At 61.0% G+C, this 17,338-nt stretch overlaps 1 protein-coding gene across 3 annotated transcripts in view; it reads left to right on the top strand.

Moving 5' to 3' along the window:
* Window positions 1-16,178, top strand: part of CASKIN2 (CASK interacting protein 2) — a 28,873-nt gene extending 12,695 nt beyond the window's left edge. Inside the window, exons 2-20 of one of the 3 annotated variants that reach the window (XM_061377116.1) lie at window positions 4,960-5,011; window positions 6,740-6,837; window positions 6,940-7,085; window positions 7,199-7,294; window positions 8,085-8,215; window positions 8,782-8,890; window positions 9,000-9,108; window positions 9,376-9,461; window positions 9,543-9,660; window positions 9,837-10,016; window positions 10,412-10,533; window positions 10,658-10,739; window positions 10,852-10,946; window positions 11,136-11,246; window positions 11,327-11,428; window positions 11,724-11,862; window positions 12,490-14,598; window positions 14,709-15,018; window positions 15,823-16,178. In XM_061377116.1, coding sequence (XP_061233100.1) covers window positions 4,960-5,011; window positions 6,740-6,837; window positions 6,940-7,085; window positions 7,199-7,294; window positions 8,085-8,215; window positions 8,782-8,890; window positions 9,000-9,108; window positions 9,376-9,461; window positions 9,543-9,660; window positions 9,837-10,016; window positions 10,412-10,533; window positions 10,658-10,739; window positions 10,852-10,946; window positions 11,136-11,246; window positions 11,327-11,428; window positions 11,724-11,862; window positions 12,490-14,598; window positions 14,709-15,018; window positions 15,823-15,919 — 4,292 coding nt within the window. In that variant the 3' untranslated portion in view covers window positions 15,920-16,178. Of the gene's footprint in view, window positions 1-4,959; window positions 5,012-6,739; window positions 6,838-6,939; window positions 7,086-7,198; window positions 7,295-8,084; window positions 8,216-8,781; window positions 8,891-8,999; window positions 9,109-9,366; window positions 9,462-9,542; window positions 9,661-9,836; window positions 10,017-10,411; window positions 10,534-10,657; window positions 10,740-10,851; window positions 10,947-11,135; window positions 11,247-11,326; window positions 11,429-11,723; window positions 11,863-12,489; window positions 14,599-14,708; window positions 15,019-15,822 lie in introns of all 3 variants that reach the window. The other 2 variants (XM_061377115.1, XM_061377117.1) reach the window with 2 other exon arrangements.
* Window positions 16,179-17,338: the final 1,160 nt, after the last annotated feature.

Raw genomic sequence — 17,338 nt, 5'->3', positions numbered from 1 at the left:
TTCTCAGGGCTGAAGATGCCAGTTATCCTATAGCAGTTGCCATAAATGATGTAGGCAAAGATAGAGTTCTCTAGCACATGGTGCTCTCCAGTGGCTGCCGTTTGCCTTGTGTTGATGGGAGTCTGCCTCCCTGATTGCAGCCTCCCTTTTCCTGCCAGTTAACCCAGTGGCTTTGCCCCAGTTGGACCCACTCCGCAGTGCCTGGCTTGGTGGAGGACCTGTTTGTCAGCGTTGGTGGGGAGCCCGTTCACAGGGGTGCTGTGAAGCATCGAACCCCGGGATAGGCCATTTGCAGGCAGGAAAGCACCCATGGCAGCTGAACATGTGGATGCAGGGATGGGTGCTCGTCCGGGTATCCCACACAGCAGCACCCTTAATCAGAGGGGAAGCAGGGGAGCCCTGCATGCCTGGGGAGCACAGCACTAGGCTCTGGCTATGGCAGGGTCAGAAGCTCTTGGCTCTCACCCAGCCTCCATCCTAAGCTTGCTGGGCAACTTTGGTTGAGTTTCTTCACACCGCTGCGGCTGAGCTCCTTCCCTATCGGAGCGGGTGAATCTCCTCCGAGCCTATTGGGAAAGTGCATCCGAAGCAGCCGGTTTTCCAGGAGGAGCCGGGTGTGGGTGGCCGCAGCGGACGTGCCTGTGGATGCAGGGGCGACAGGAAGGGAGATTCCTGCACAAGACGTCACCTCTTTGGGTCTCAGTTTTGGGTGAGACATCAAGCGTCCCTAGAGCCACTGTGTGTGGGGCAGGCAGGGCAGGTCGGGTGAAGCTGCCACCTCCAGCCCCAGGAGGGGGAGATGGTTGGTGCTCTGCAGCATCACAGCTGGGTTATTGGCTTAGTGGTGAGAGTCCCTGCATGGCTTTTGTTTGTCCAAGAGGGTATTTGGTGTGTCAGGAGCACATGGGCCTTCTCCTACTACAGGGCAGAAGGATGCTGTTCCTGCAGTGCCCAGACACAGCATCCCTGCATGCAGGGTAATCAGAGCTGGTAGTGCAGGGATGCTCGTGGTGTGGGGATGCGCAGGCTGGATGTTGAGGGGTGCTGTGGCTGTCTATGCGGGGATGCTCATGGCGCAGGGACACTCAGGCTGGACATTGAGGGATGCTCGTGATGCAGGGATGCTGTGGCTGGCAGTGCGGGGATGCTCATGGCGCAGGGACACTCAGGCTGGACATTGAGGGATGCTCGTGATGCAGGGATGCTCAGACCTGCAGAGCGGGGAGGCTCAAGGCATGGGGATACTTGCAGCCAGCACTGTAGGGATGCCATGGGAAGACAAGGGGAAGGGATGATGGTCTGTGACAGAGGCCCAGCAGAGAGATGGGACTGGCAAGGAGGTGTCTCCAGTTACCAGTCTGTGTTCTCCACAGAGGCTTGCAGTGGAAGAGCCCAGGCCACAGGGATGGGGCAAAACCGGGGGGGTCACAGCTAAAGCAGCACTTTCTGGAGCCTGAGTCCCCCTGTGGGAGCCAGGGCAGGGGTCTCCAAGGGGTGCTTTGTGGGTGGACACAGCCGAATCCAGGTGAGCGCACGTGGCTCCTTCCTGGCCCAGCTCTGCGGGGGGATCGTGTCCGTTTCCAGCCCCTCAGGGAGAAGCCCCTGGGGCTGAGCTGTGCAGTGAGGGGCAGGGGTGATGCTGATGCCGTACCCGCTGCGCTGGCAGGGCTGGGCAGGGGCACGCCTGGCTCCATGCAGCCGGTACAGCCGGCGCCGGGCGAGCGCCCAAGGGGGTAAATAGGGGTTGGTGCTGGGCTGGGTGCCAGCGGCACGGGTGAGGAGCCTGCCCTGGCCGGCGGCTCCACGGGTGCCCCCTGCATCCCATGATGAGCTCAGCCCAGCGGGCAGCACAACAGGGGGTGCAGCCTGGACCCATGGGGAAACTGAGGCACAGGGCACAGCACAGGGGCTGGTTGGGGATGTGCCATGCGGGGCTGCTCCGTCCTGGGTCCTCCACCACTGAGGATCCAAATGGCCATGGGCTGGCACTTTGCCGTGGTTCAGTTCTGGGCTCCTCAGTGCAAGAGAGACTTTGAGGTGATGGAGCAGGGCCAGAGAAGGGAACAGAGCTGGAGCAGGGCCTGGAGCCCAAGTGTGATGGGGAAAGGCTGAGGGACCGGGGGGGTTCAGTGTGGAGAAGGCTCAGGGGGGATCTGATGGTTCCCTACAACTGCCTGACAGGAGGATGGAGCCAGGAGGGGCTGGGCTCTGCTCCCAAGGAACAAGGGATGGGACAAGAGGAACCGGCCTCAAGCTGCACCAGGGCAGGTTTAGATGGAGCTGAGAACAATTCCTTCCCCAGAGGGTGCTCAAGGCATTGGAACAGGGCAGGGCTGCAGTCACCATCCCTGCAAGTGTTCACACACCGTGGAGACGAGGCCTCAGTGCCGTGGGTCAGGGGTGGCCTCGGCAGCGCTGGGAAGGGTTGGACTGGCTGAGCCTAAAGGGCTTTCCCATCCCGGTTCCTCCTTGACCCCATGGCCGAGGGTGCAGTCCCGCTGGCGGCCGCGCTGCCTTCCCCAGCCCCGCACACGTGTGAGCGGTTGGGCTCTTGGCAGCCCCGCACTGCACAGAAGCTCTCTGCCTCCCTCGAGGCCTCGCTCGCTGCCGAGCCTCATCCTGCCTGGGCAGGCGCTGGAGCAGGGATGGAAGCAGGATGGGAGCCCGATGGGAGCAGGATGGGAGCCCGATGGGACCCCTGGGAGGGGGCATGTTGGGGACCCCGCAGCTGGAGTTAACCCTTGGGGTTCCGCACCCCTGGAACCATCCCCTGCAAGGGCTTTTTTGCATTTTGGCACCAAATCCGTGATTTCCTGTGTTCGTCTGCCTGGGATGTGAATGTGATCCTGGCAGGGAGCGGGGTTTCGTGGGTCGTGCCCATGGATGCTCCCAGCCTGCTGCAAACACACAGGAGGCGATGATGTGCCTGGGATGGGAAGGGTCTGGATCAGCCCCAACCCTGCAGCCCTTTCCCTGCCTGGCTTTAGGGTGCATCTCCAACCCAGTCTGGGAGGGCTGTGGGATTGGGAATGCTGCCCCACAAAACATCTGGGTGAGGAAGGCCACGGAGCCTGGAGCTGCCAGGACACCAACAGGACGAGAAGGGGCTGAATTGGGGAGAGAAATGGGGGAAGTGGTCAAAAGGAGCACATGGGTGGAAAGAGAGAGAGATGCAGGGAAGCCCTTCCCCTTCCCACGGGTTTGTTCCCAGTTTGTAGCTGGGGATGAACCCTTTCTGCTTTTTGGGACCTGCTGCTTCCCCATCCACCCATGCTGTCCATGGTCCCCATGTCCTGCCCTTGCTGGGCAGCCGGAGCAGGGAACTAACCTGAGGAATGCTGCTTGGAAAGAGGGGCAAAGACATGGACCCTGCTGTGCAGATGCTGACAGCTGCCTCCTGGGGCTGGGGAGCCGACAGGGACAGCGCCTGTGTCCAGGGGCATCCACTGCATCCCAGCCCTGCTTACTGGACCCCACCACCCACCCACCCCAGTGCCATTGCAGGAGGTGGTTCGGGATGGGATTTAGGGAGAGCTTGTGCTATTCAAATAGTGGGCATTGCTCAACTCCAGAGCCAGCCTGGGGGGGCTGTGGGATGTTTCAGCCTCTTTCGGATGTGCACAGTGGGAATATCCATCCTCCTAGCACAATGCAGGCTCTGCCCCTCTGCGGTGGGTAAGGACCTCTCTTCCTCCTCCTCCTCCTCCTCCTCCTCATCCCTGTTTCCCAGCTCAGGCAGTTTCCAGCTGATGGGAGCAGTCCCACAATGGGATGTGGCTTTGGTGGAGCTGCTGGGTGCCGCTCTGGAAGGGGTAATTAGGGTGATGCCATCCTGATCCCCTCAGCCGTGGTGAGCAGTCACGAGTCCCTCACCGGCAGCCACTCCAAGCCCATTCGGCCCTAATGAGGCTGTTTACAAAACAGCCGGGATTGCAGTGAGGAACACACCATTCCCTGGTTTCCTTTAATTACCATTTGCATGAGGAATGGGGCCGGCCCCCTTCTCAACCCTGCTTTCCAGCGCAGAGTATGGCTCTGTATGGGATCTGCCATACGAGGTGGGTAGAGAGCACTGGAGAGGAGGAGAAGAGAGAGCTGCAGATCCCTGAGGATCTGTGTCCGGCTGCAAGGAAAGGGACTCCTTCCCCAGGACCCCACTCTGTTTTAGTGGGGTTGGAGCACTCCAAGCCTGGCTCTCAGGCTCTGATTTTCCCTAGGAAACAGCAAAGGAACTTTTCAAAGCATTTAATCCTCCCCGGCCCGGCCATGGGGCAGAGGAGGAGCGGCGGCATTCCGTGCCCCCCGCATCCCTTCCCCTTTCTTTCCCTCTTGACTTGGCGGATGAATTCCAGGGATGTTAATCCGTTCGCAACCCCTCGGTGGAGAATGAAACCTCCTCTCCGTGTGGGAGGAAGGAATTCATTCGAATTAATTGCGGGAAGGAGCAGTCGGGGGAGTGTGTGAGGCTGTGTGGGGTGAGCATCCTCAGTGGTCCCCAATGGGGGGGGGACACAGGGATACCCGGGGTGGCACAATCCTCACATTCACCAAGGCTTCAGCCATAAAATGCCAGCCATGTGCTCTGTGGGCCAGGCCTTGGCAGCAGTGATGGGCACAGGGAGCGAGTGGGGAGCGGAATGGCCCCACTCAGCAGTTTTGGGGTGTTTCTGCCTATAAAAGGGAGGGAAGCACGGTCCCACCGAGCAGGGGTGACAGGAGCTGCGGGGTCCGGGCACAGAGATGGAGCAGGAAGGATGAAGGAGGAAAGGGTCTGAGCTTGGTCTGGGTCAGCCCATTGAGGGTTCGTGGATGTGAAGATGCAGTGAGAGGAGGGCAGAGGCTGCCGGGATGGGGCAGGCGCTGTTCTGTGCACCGGGAGGTCGGTGCGGCTGCGGGATGGGGTCACAGGGGGTGCTGGGGGCTGCCTCCTGCCCTCACCTTCACCTCTTGTCTCTGCAGAGCTGCTGGGGTCTGCCAAGCGCCTCAATGTGAACTACCAGGATGCAGACGGGTGAGTGCTCCCCTGGTTGGGTGCTGGGTGCTGCTGCTGGCACTGGGGGGGGGCTTGTTCTTCCCTGTATCCAGGTGGTTCTGCAGCTCTGGGTATCAAAGCTGCTGAGGCACAGGGGGCACAGCAGCATCCCAAAGGCAGGGCAAGCCCCATAAAGGCAGATGCAGCGCCTGTTGGAGCGAAGGGCTGTGCTCCATCCATCCTGCAAAACAAACCTCTTCGTGTCCCCTTCCATAGGGATGGGGGTGAAAAGGGATTGCAGGGTGTCCAGCCGGTGACCCATGTCTTCAGTGCTGGTTGAAGCAGTGCCTGCATCTGCTTGTGCCTGTGTTTAATACCCCAAGAGCAAAATCCCTTCATCTGGGCAGGGGGTTAGAGGGGGACAAGCTGAGGTTGCCAAGTGACCACAGCATATTTGTGGAGCTCATCACTTCCAGAACCCAAGCACTTAATAAGATGGGTACTGAGAGGTAAAGAAACCACAAAGGCCCGTAAAATAAATCAGTGTGGTGTTCTCATTGGATTAGCTCTGACCTGTGAGCTGTTAGCATTGGTTTATGTGCTGCTGTTGTACCTAATTCCAACAGGTTTTCTGTTTGAGGACTCTGGAGGAGGTGTCCGTGATGAGCCCTGAAGGGCAGCGAGGGGTTGAGAATGTGCAGGATGGTTCTGTCTGAAAATAGCCCTGTGCAAATGGAGCTTAATAGGGGGGAAATGTAATAATAGAGCAATGATCTGGTTGTGATAGGGCACAGGGCTCATGGGAACAAGGGCAGAGGGTTCTGCATCACAGAGGGCATTAACAGCATGGGCAGCGCATGGGATGCAGGGAGGTGAGCGCTGTGCGTGGGAGAGCCACAGGGATGATGGTGTCCTTGGTGTCACCTTGCTTGTGGGTTAGAGATGAGGGGACAGGGGAGCGTGGGCAGAGCTGGCCCCACAGGGATCCCTGCAGGGTTGGCTGGGGGTGTTTTGTACCTCCCACAGCCTCGCTTCAAGGCAGAGCTCAGGGACACGGTGGCTGCGGTGAAGGAAGGAGCATCCCTGCTGGGGTTCGCATCCCTCCTGCGTCACCCATAGGGATGTGGGGATGCTCTGGGACCATGGATCAGGAGGAGAGAGCCATGGTAGCTGAGCTGTGTCCCCAGCACAGGGATGAGTGCATTGGATTCCCAGGCTGGCTCTGCCTGGAAGCCCCTCACACCCTTTGGAGCAGTGCACAGGCTAATCCCCAGTGGCGCAGGGACCCTTTGCTTGGCCATGGCCCTTCACGGGCAGACAGGCCCCTTTCACAGCCCCAAGACACAGGGCTCTTTCATTGCCAGCGGCCTCCCACACTGTGCCATGGGCTCCCGGCATCCCTGCTGGCATGGCGAGGGAGCAGCAGTGCCTGCTGTGTTTGCTGGGTGCTGTGAGCAGTGTGGCTGCGCTGCAGAGAGGGGAGATGCATCTCCATCCATCCTGCCTGTCTGGGGGCTGAGGGACCCCTCTTGCTGTGGTATCAGGGTGCACAAGGTCCCTGCATCCCTCGCTGAGCCCTGGAGTGTGGACAGCACGAAGGGATGTATCTCTGCTTTGCTATGGGGAAACCAAGGCACCGGGAGCAGGGAATCAAGAGGGATGTGGCCATGACCAGGCAGTAACCAGCCCCGTGTCCCTGTGCAGGCAGGGGCTATAGGGACAGCACAGTGGGGATGGAGCTGGGCTGAGCCCTGCCTTGTGTCACAGGTTCTCAGCACTGCACCACGCAGCCCTGGGCGGCAGCCTGGACCTCATCTCCCTGCTGCTGGAGGCGCAGGCCACCGTCGACATCAAGGACAGCAATGGTAAGAGGTGACCCCGACCCCCTGGCCCAGCCCCATGGCCCCAGGACACCCCGAGCAGGGCTGGGGGCTGCATCCATCCCTGCTGAGCCCCATTTCCTGCAGGGATGCGGCCCCTGCACTACGCAGCCTGGCAGGGGCGCGTGGAGCCCGTGCGGGTGCTGCTGCGAGCCGCTGCCTCCGTCAACATGGCCTCGCTGGACGGGCAGATCCCGCTGCACCTCTCGGCACAGTACGGCCACTACGAGGTGGTAAGTGAGAGCCCAGCACCCCACACACCCTCTGGGGTGACCCCCATCATGCAAGGGGCGAGCCCCATAGCGTGGGATGATGCTGAGCTCCTGTCCCACGTTGCTCGCCGCAGTCGGAGATGCTGCTGCAGCACCAGTCCAACCCCTGCCTCATCAACAAGGCAAAGAAAACCCCCCTGGACCTGGCCTGCGAGTTCGGGCGGCTGAAGGTGAGTGCTGGGGGCTCTGCCCTGCACTGGGCACATCTCTGGAGCTCTTTGGCTCCTATGGGAGCAAAGCACTGGGTCTGGCTGTGCTTTCCCTCTGCCACAAGCCTCAGCGCCCAGCAGGCAGCATCTGCCTGGATAAGGCTGGATCCTGAACCTGGGAGCTGCAGGTTTTGTTCCTGAGCTCACACAGGGCAGCGTGGGGCTGGGAGAGGAGCCAGGAGTCCTCGCTCCCAGTTCCTGTTTAAGCTCAGATGGGCTTTGCTGGCTGGACCCACAAGCCATGAGCACCCAGCGGCAGGTCCTGGCATGGCTCGTGGGGACAGGGCCACCCCATGCTCTGGGGGACCCCAACCCAGCCAGCACCACACCACAGGGGTGGACTGGAGCTCATCCAGCCAGACTGTCCCATACCCCGCTGGGGAGGGGAGCAGGGGGAAATTTCCATCTTTGGAGTATCTATAATGTCTGCAGCTATAAACAGGGCAGTAAAAATAACTCCTCTGTGCCTCTGGGCTGCCCTGAGACGCTGAATGTCGCTCCGGGCTTGGAGAGACTGGAGCTTTTTAGGGCTTGGTCTGAAAAGCCCGATTATGGGAAGACTATTTCTGGTGGTTGTGACCTTTATGGCCTCTCACGACAGTGTGGCCATGCCAAGGACCAGCCAGCGCCAGCCGAGCCCCAGGGGATCAGAGGGATGGGGAGCAGAGGGCTGGCCCCAGGGATGAGCCCCATGCTGGGAGGGTGCAGGCGGGGGTACCTGCACCCCAGTGTTCAATCATTGCCTGTGTAGGTGGCCCAGCTGCTGCTGAACAGCCACTTGTGCGTCGCCCTCCTGGAGGGACAGTCCAAGGATGCCACTGACCCCAACTACACCACCCCCCTGCACTTGGCAGCCAAGAACGGGCACAAGGAGATCATCAGGTAACAGCGCCCGCCCAGCCTGGGCACTGCCCTGGCCTGCAGGAACCCATCATGGCTTCAGTCCTGCTTCCTCCCAGACCCACCTCGGTTCCTCAGCCCCAGAGCCTCGGCAGTGCAAGGGGTGGTTCCCATAGGGTCATAGAACAGTTAGGATGAGAAAGGACCTTAAGATCATCCAGTTCCAATCCGCTGCCATGGGCAGGGACACCTCACTCTAAACCATATTACCCAAGGCCTCGTCCAACCTGGCCTTGAACACCACCAGGGATGGAGCATTCACAACCTCCCTGGGCAACCCATTCCAGTGCCTCACTGCCCTCACAGTAAAGAACTTCCTTATATCCAATCTAAACTTCCCCTGTTTAAGTTTGATCCCATTACCCCTTGTCCTATCACTACAGTCCCTAATGAAGAGTCCCTCCCCAGCATCCCTATAGGCCCCCTTCAGATACTGGAAGGCTGCTATGAGGTCTCCACGCAGCTTCTCTTCTCCAGGCTGAACAGCCCCAACTTTCTCAGCCTGTCTCCATATCCTGCTCTTCACCCCTCTCCCTGCTTCCCACCAGGCAGCTGCTGAAGGCCGGGATCGAGATCAACAAGCAGACAAAGACGGGCACAGCCCTGCACGAGGCCGCGCTCTACGGCAAGACCGAGGTGGTGCGGCTGCTGCTGGAGGTGAGCGCGGTGCCGGCAGCCACCATCCCCTTCCCCTCGGCCCCTCCATCTCCCGGGGCTCCGGTGGCACACGTGGGGTCTGGCCATGACCACGGCCCCTCGTGGGCAGGGCGGTGTCGATGTGAACATCAGGAACACCTACAACCAGACGGCGCTGGACATCGTGAACCAGTTCACCACCTCGCACGCCAGCAAGGACATCAAGCAGCTGCTGAGAGGTGAGGTGGGGCCGGCACTGAGAGGGGCTTCTTCCCCATGGGGCTCCCAGTGTTCCTCCTGAGCACCCAAACCAGCCCGGCTGTGAGCCTCAGCATCCTGGTCCTGTGTGATACATGCCCCAGTCATCCCTATGGGCAGTGATCAGGGATTGTGTATTAATGTTTTCTTCTCTCCTCGCTCTTTGTTTTCTCCCCCTGCTTTCTCTTTCCTCCCTGTGCTCTGGCACCTTCTTTCTTCCCCCTGTCCCTTGCCTTCAGAGGCATCAGGAATCCTGAAGGTCCGAGCTTTGAAGGACTTTTGGAACCTCCACGACCCAACCGCTCTCAATGTCCGGGCAGGAGATGTCATCACAGTGAGTCTGCTCCCTGCTCCCTGTCCCCTTGCTCCAGCATAGCCCCAGGTACCAACCCCATCCCTCTCATCCCTGCGGCAGGTCCTGGAGCAGCATCCGGACGGGCGATGGAAGGGGCACATCCACGACTCTCAGAAAGGCACCGATCGGGTCGGGTACTTCCCCCCGTCCATCGCTGAAGTCATCAGCAAGAGAACAGGTCAGTGTCCACCCTACAGCCAGGCACAGCCCTCTGTGTGACACCCCCCCTGCACCTCCCATAGCACAGGTCCCCACAGCCCATGGAGGGGGGGGCAGAGAAGGACTGGGGTGGGTGCAGGGGCTGTGTTTGGGGTTGAGGCTCCCACCTCACACCTGTTTTGTCTTTGCCTGCAGGCATGGTTGTGCCCCGCGTGCCACCCGCACACCAGCGCCAGGGCCCCCCCGCGGCGCTCCCGGCCCCCCCCGGCGGCCTGCAGCACCTCCCCGACGAGGGTCCTCACCAGGCAGCCCCGAGCATCCCAGCCTATGGGCACCTCACCCTAACCCGGACGGCCCTGGGCCCTGACAGCTCAGGTCAGGGTGCAGCCGGGGACCTTCCCCTCTTCCCAGCCCTGCTCGCGCAGGGGGTCACGGGGGGATGCTCTCCTTCCACCTCCCACAACAGAGGGAGCAGGCGCATGGGAAGGGAGTGTAGGGGAGCCCATAGAGCAGCCCCTTCCCTCCTTGTGTCCCAGGCTGTGTCCCCGTGTCCATTTGTGTGTCCCCTGCCAGCCCTGGTCGCCCTGTCTGTGTTGTGTGTGCCGGGAGGGAGGAGGGACCGATGCATCGTCTGTGGCTGCAGGGGTCTCGTGGGAGGCTGGTTTTAGGGGTGTCACTGTGCTGGCACATGGGTCCCTGCTGGGACCTGCGTGCCCTGTGTGAGCCCTGACCCTGGGGCGCTGCTGATGGCTCCCTGGTGCCCCGAGCAGCAGGAGACAGGAACAGCGTGGGCAGCGAGGGCAGCATCGGCAGCATCCGCAGCGCCGGCAGCGGCCAGAGCACCGAGGGCACCAACGGGCAGAGCACCAGCATCCTCATCGAGAACGCCAGGGTAGGCACCAGTCCCTGCTCCCCCAGCCCTTTACTGGTTGGAGCTGTGCTCAATGTGGGGACCCAGCTCTGCTCATGAGGGTGCAGCAGGGCCTCCCTGTTCCATCCCTCCTCCTCTCCCCCAGCCGCTGCCCTCCACCGGTGATGACCTCCAGCAACACCACTTGGGATCAGAGCCACGCAATGGGCAGCTGACCCCCACAGCAGGTGAGGGGTGTCCCAGCTCCGTGGGGCCTTGGGCACAGCTCTGCCCCCAGCCCTGGGGGCTGCTCGCTGCTCAGGTACCCCCATGACAGCTCCCCTGTCTCCTCTGTGCCAGGGACCCAGAGCCACCAGCCCCCAGGCAGCTGCCCCCCTGGAGACAGGGTCTTCTCCCACCAGTTCTTGCGTCCTGAGCAGCTCCTCGAGGGGAAGGTAACTGAGGACCTGGTGTGCTGGGTGTGAGGGCCACAGTTGGGGGCCTCAGCCCAGTTCTCACTGCACTGGGGACACAGGGGATGGGTCTGGAGCACACTGGGGGTACCCAAGGAGCTCTTTCCTGGAGCACCCAGGTCCTTCCAGCCCCTGCATCATGGGCTGTCCTTTGCCCTGTCCTCTCCCCAGGATGCAGAAGCCATTTACAACTGGCTGAGCGAGTTCCAGCTGGAATCCTACACCGCCAACTTCCTCAACGCCGGCTACGATGTCCCCACCATCAGCCGCATGACCCCAGAGGTAAGTGGGCTCCTTCCCCACCTCCCAGGCTGCTGCACTGGGTACCACTGCTGACCGCTGCCCTGCTCTGCTCGCGGTAGGATCTCACCGCCATCGGCGTCACCAAGCCAGGCCACAGGAAGAAGATCTCCACCGAGATCGGGCAGCTCAGCATCACCGAGTGGCTGCCCAACTACATCCCGGTGAGTCATAGGATCATAGAATGGTTTGGGTTGGAAAGGACCTCAAGATCATCAAGTTCCAACCCCCTGCCATGGGCAGGGACACCTCGCTCTAAAAAGTCCTGGTGCCGGGGCTTGGGTCCAGCACCCTCTTGTCCCAGGTCTTGGAGCGCTTTTACCCCAGCACAGGAGTGGGGTCTGTAAGTACACAGAGGCTGTGTTAATGCAATTAGACCCTAATGCAGTCTCCAGGTCAAGGCATGGATGGAGCTGCCCATGCCTCTGCTCAGGGCAGTGTCTCTGTGCTCTTCCCCAGGCTGACCTGATGGACTGGCTGAGCGCCATCGGGCTGCCGCAGTACCACAAGAAGCTGGTGAACAATGGTTACGACTCCATCACCATCGTCACGGACCTGACGTGGGAGGATCTGCAGGAGATCGGCATCAACAAGCTGGGTGAGTCCCTGCCGCCGTGCCCAGGGCAGCCAAGCTTCCCACCCAGCCCCATTCTTCCTTGGGGTGGGAGGTGCAGGCCTGTCCTGAGCACTAGGAAAGGGCAGTCCTTGGCTGTCCCTAAGGACTCCCTTGGCAGGCTGGAGCCATGGGGACACTGGCCGTAGTTTGTCTCCTCCCAAAGGCAGTGTTTGGATAACCCGGAGGCCGTTGCCCCTGTTTGTGGTGTGACCATCACAGAATCAATCCCAGAATCCCAAGGGTTCGAAAGGACCTCAAGAGATCATCTGGTCCAACCCCCCTGCAAGAGCAGGGTAACCTAGAGTACATCACACAGGAACTTGTCCAGGCGGGCCTTGAATATCTCCAATGTGGGAGACTCCACAACCCCCCTGGGCAACCTGTTCCAGTGCTCTGTCACTCTCACAGTAAAGTTCTTCCTGATGTTAACGTGGAACCTTCCATGCTCCAGTTTACACCCATTGCCCCTTGTCCTAGCACTGGATATCACTGAAAAAAGCCTAGCTCCATCATCCATGATGATGACCGTGACTCCTCTTGGCCAGGAAACAAAGGCCACGGGGGCCAGAACCGACCCAAAACCCCTTTCCCCTTGCAACCTCCCCGCAGGCCACCAGAAGAAGATCATGCTGGCCGTCAAGAAGCTCCGAGACCTGCGCAAAAGCCTCAACCAAGCAGAAGCGACCCTGGCAAGGCGCAAAGTGCCCGGTGCCCTGGACATCGTCACCATCGAGTCACTGGAGAACGGCGAGTGCCAGTCCCCGCACACCCCCAAAATGACGACGTTCCAGGACAGCGAGCTGAGCTACGAGCTGCAGACAGCCATGTCCAACAGCTGCCACGACACCCTCGGCATCAAGAGCAGCCAGGGCATGTCCCGGAGCCAGGAGAGCATCGGGGTGCGCTCGCGGGGCTCGGGGCACTCTCAGGACCATGTCCTGTCCCGGCACCTCTCCAGCCCCTCGCAGGAGAGCCTGGGCAGCGGTGAGAGCAGCAGCAGCGGCAGCGGGCAGTCCTGCGCACCCCCCCGCAGCAAGGAGAGCCCGGCCAGTCCTGAGCCCTATGGGAAGCTCGTCCCCCCCGAGGGGCTCAATGGCTTTGCCAATGGTGGCGGGGGCAGCCCGCTCAAGGAGAGGAACCTGCCCGAGGGCACGGAGCAGTTCTCCCGGCCGGCGGCTCAGAAAGGCACCGGGACACCGGCGGTCACCCCGTGTACTCCTCCCCAGACACCCAGCAAGGCGGCAGCCCCATATGTCTTCATGTACCCACACGTCTCATTGAAGTCCCCAGCGGTCCCTTCCCTCCTTGGAGCGGAGCAGCCCAAGACCCTGGTGCATCCCTTCTCCTCGGGACAGAAGAGCAGCCTGCAGACATCAGCCCAAAAAGCCTTCTCCTACCTGCACACCCAGTGTGGCCCCACGGAGCCGCCCTCCACGTGTCCCACCATAGGGGCAGCCCCCGGGGCTTGGCCGCACGGGGAGCAGCACAACGGGGGCGAAGGCTTCAAGCACAAGAAGCGCTCGCAGAGCCTGAACCGCTACGCGCTGTCGGACGGGGAGCACGAGGAGGAGGACGGGGCTCCCAGCAGCACGCTGGGCTCCTACGCCACCCTGACGCGGCGGCCGGGGCGCAGCCAGATGCCCCGTTCCTATGCGCAGGCAGAGAGCAAGGTGACCCGGAGCCAGTCCTTCGCCATCCGGGCCAAGCGCAAGGGTCCCCCCCCGCCGCCTCCCAAGCGCCTCAGCTCCGTGTCCAGCGCCCTCGCAGACAGCGAGCAGCCCCCCGAGCCCACGGCCCCCCAGGATGTGCCTGATGCGGGGGACAGCGGCCGCAGCAGGACAGTGAAGAGCCTGGCGGCTGCGCTGGAGGGGACACCAAGTCCACCCAAGCCCCTCCTGGCCCCGAAGCCGCTGCATGTGGCTCCGGACTGCGTCCCCAGGGGGGATGTGGATGGTGAGTCCCATAACGGCGGTGACAGCAGCAGCACCGTGCTTTCCGATGCTGGCAGGGACCCCTTTGAGAGCAGCAAGCCACGGAGACGGACATTCAGCGAGCCCAGCGCTCCCATGACGGAGGTGGTCGCACAGGGAGGGCGGGAGGACGCCTGCTCGGATACAGAGGAGGAGGCCAAGCCAGAGGTGTCCTCCTCATCCTCCCAGAACAGCTCCAGCGAGTGCATCCCCTTTGCAGAGGAAGGCAACTTGACCATCAAACAGCGGCCAAAGCCCACCGGGCACCCCAAGGCTGATGCAGCCGTGCTGGACACAGAGCCCGGCTCCCAGCCGGCCGAGTCCCCCTGCTCCGCTGGGAAGGAGCCGGTGGTGGCCCCCGCTGTCACCAAGGAGCCGCCGGTGCTGGAGTTCAACCTCACCGAGTCGGACACGGTGAAGCGCCGGCCCCGGTTCCGGGAGCGGGAGCCGCTGCAGGCGGTGCTGAAGGCATTCAGTATGGCCGGGCAGGCCGAGGCACCCGCCAGCCCCAGTGTGCCCCAGTATGCCCAGGCACAGGCAGTGAGCATCGCCGGTCCCACCGCGCCGGCACCGCGGGCTGGGCTGGCTGGGGATGCGTTTGATGATGACAGCGTGGAGTTCAGGATTGCTGAGATAGAGAAAAGCATCTTGTCTCTGGAGAAGGGGATCAAGAAGGCACCGAGCCCCACCAAAGCCTCCAGCCCCATGGAGCTGCTCGGCACTGCTGTGGTGAGGACGCCTGCTTCAGGTATGTGGGCTGTGAGAGGTGCGAGTGGGACAGGATGCTTCCTCCTGCATTGGCACAGGAGGTGAGGAGGATGTGTGCCATCACACACCATGGGTCCCCTTCCTTTGCAGACGTCCCTGCCAAGCACACCTCGGTAGCATCCACCAAGCTCGTGTTCTCCGGGCCCAAGACCATCTACCAGCAGGTCCTGCAGCCCTCCCGCCACGCCGTGGCTCCTTGGGTGGGCACTGAGGCAGTGCCGGATGTGATCGGGTCCCTGGCCGGTGCCGGGGCGCTGGAGGCAGGCAGCAAAGTGTCGGTGAAGCCATCGGCATCAGCCCCGGGGCAGCTGGCGCAGCAGCGGCTGGAGCAGACCAACTGCACCCTGGCTGCTGCGCTGCAGGCGGCAGAGAAGAAGATCACAAAGGAGGAGGTGGAGAGGTGAGGGAGATGCTGGGGATGGGCCCTCGAGGGGGATTGGGAAGCCCCCAGTGAGGGCAAAGTGAAGGGACGTACATGTACAGGGGATGTACATGTACAAGGGATGTACCATCGGGCACATGGGAAGGCCCTAGGGATAGCAAGTGAAGGGATGTAGATGTATAAGGGATGTACCATCGGGTCCATGCGAAGTCCCTGGGGATGGCAGGTGAAGGATGTACAAGGGATGTACCATCAGGTCCATGGGGAATCCCTAGGGATAGCAGGTGAAGGATGTACATGTACAAGGGATGTACCATTGGGTCCATGGGAAGTCCCTAGAGATAGCAGGTGAAGGGATGTAGATGTATAAGGGATGTACCATCGGGTCCATGCGAAGTCCCTGGGGATGGCAGGTGAAGGATGTACAAGGGATGTACCATTGGGTCCATGGGAAGACCCTGGGGATGGCAGGTGAAGGGACGTACAAGGGATGTACCATCAGGTCCATGGGGAATCCCTAGGGATAGCAGGTGAAGGGATGTACATATACAAGGGATGTACCATTGGGTCCATGGCAAGGCCGTGGGGATGGCAGATGAACGATGTACAAGGGATGTACCATCGGGTCCATGGGAAGGCCCTGGGGATGGCAGGTGAAGGATGTACAAGGGATGTACCATTGGGTCCATGGCAAGGCCGTGGGGATGGCAGATGAAGGGATGGACAAGGGATGTACCATCAGGTCCAGTATGGCCAACCCTTCCCCATCAAGCACCCAAAGCCTTTGGGCTGTGTTTTGACCTCTCTCCCTTTCCTCCCCAGCCACCCCGCTGCCGTGCACTCAGCCAAGAACATCCTGGAAGACATCAGCAACATGTTTGATGACCTGGCCGACCAGCTGGATGCGATGCTGGACTGAGGCTCCCTCCTTCCCCTCCCTGCCTCCGCCTGCTCCCTTGTGAATGGGAAGAGCGGCTCCAGCACTGAGGTGCCTCCAGGCCTCTCCAGCCGCCTCATCCCCGCTCTTTGCACTGCGCTGGGAACGCTGCTGCCCCTCCTTGCTCGCCCCTGGCTCCGTGTCACACGTGTGCCAGCGCGGCTGCGGGCTCGCTTCCGAGGGGGTCAGGCATTTCCCACCAGACTGGCAGTGGGAGGAGAGCCCCGGGGGGCTGCACACGGGGTCCACAAGGGACCTTTCTGTTTCCCCGCTGCATTGTTGAGTCCTGCCTCTTCTTATTTATCCCCTGCCAACAATGTGTCAGAGGAGAAACCTCCCCGGGCAGCCAGCACTGGGCTGGCTGTTCCCTGAGCAGATCCCACCCCGGCAGGGCCTGACAGCAGCTCAAAGGGAGACGGGGTTTGTCGCAGTTTGGCAGCTCACGGAGTGAGAAGGAACCTTTTCTGCTTTGCTGCTTTTCCAAACGCATCAGCGTCAGGCAGCGTGTAATCCAAGGGGATGGGAATCCCTCCTGCGGGACCCTCGCAGCCCTCGAGCATGGGAAGCAGTGGGTGCTCCACCACGGCCCTGCTGGACGTGGAGTTCTGGCTGCCCCTTGCCCAGAGTGAGGAGGATGGTGATGGCAGCGCCGAAGGCTTGTGCTTTTGGATCATGCTGCTAAAGGGAGCTGCCCTCTGCACACTGTGCCTATGAAACCAGCACCCTGGTGCTCCCAGGGCGAAGTAGCAGCGTGGTCAGTGCTTTTTTCCCCTCTCTATCCCCTATTTGGGGAGGAATCGGTCCCTTTTCCCACTGCCCTCCCTGCTGGCACTAACTCCACTGGGAGCATTGTGGAACAGGAGCAGTGTTTGGGACCTTCCTCACAGCAGGAGAGGTGACCCCATGGGCACCGGGTGCATTGAGCTCAGCAGCTACCACAGGATGTGGTCATGGAGCAGCAGCAGTAGCTCCCTGCATCCAAGCGGGAGGAACGGCGGCATCACTGGAAGACGGATTTCTCCAGCGGGATCTGTTCAGTAGTGCATGTCTAAATATGTCCAAGAGCCCTGAACTTGGCTTGCGCTCGGCATGCCAAGCAAGTGAAAGCATCCGAGCACCAGAAGGGAAGCTGAGATTGTACTCAAGTGCCATTTGCTACAGAAATTCCTGACAAAGGGAAAAGAATAATCTACATATCCCCCTTCTTTTAAACTGATCACTGACAAAACCAAACTGGAATGGGAGAAGGCGGCTCAAGAGGCAGTTGCTTCCCAATCCTTTTGGGAGTTGAGACTGCATTGGAGAACTGTGCAGCCCCTTGTCCCCTTGCAGAGAGCACAGCCTGCCTGGACATCCCTGAGGGGTTTAATTGCTGGAAAGCAGGAGCAAGGATAAAAAATT

Source organism: Neopsephotus bourkii, unplaced genomic scaffold, assembly GCF_033783945.1.
Source record: "Neopsephotus bourkii isolate Nb327-2 ecotype Australia unplaced genomic scaffold, CSIRO-AGI_Nbou_v1 NB_1749, whole genome shotgun sequence".
NCBI classification, from domain to species: domain Eukaryota; kingdom Metazoa; phylum Chordata; class Aves; order Psittaciformes; family Psittacidae; genus Neopsephotus; species Neopsephotus bourkii.
This window is presented reverse-complemented; position numbering and strand designations above follow the sequence as displayed.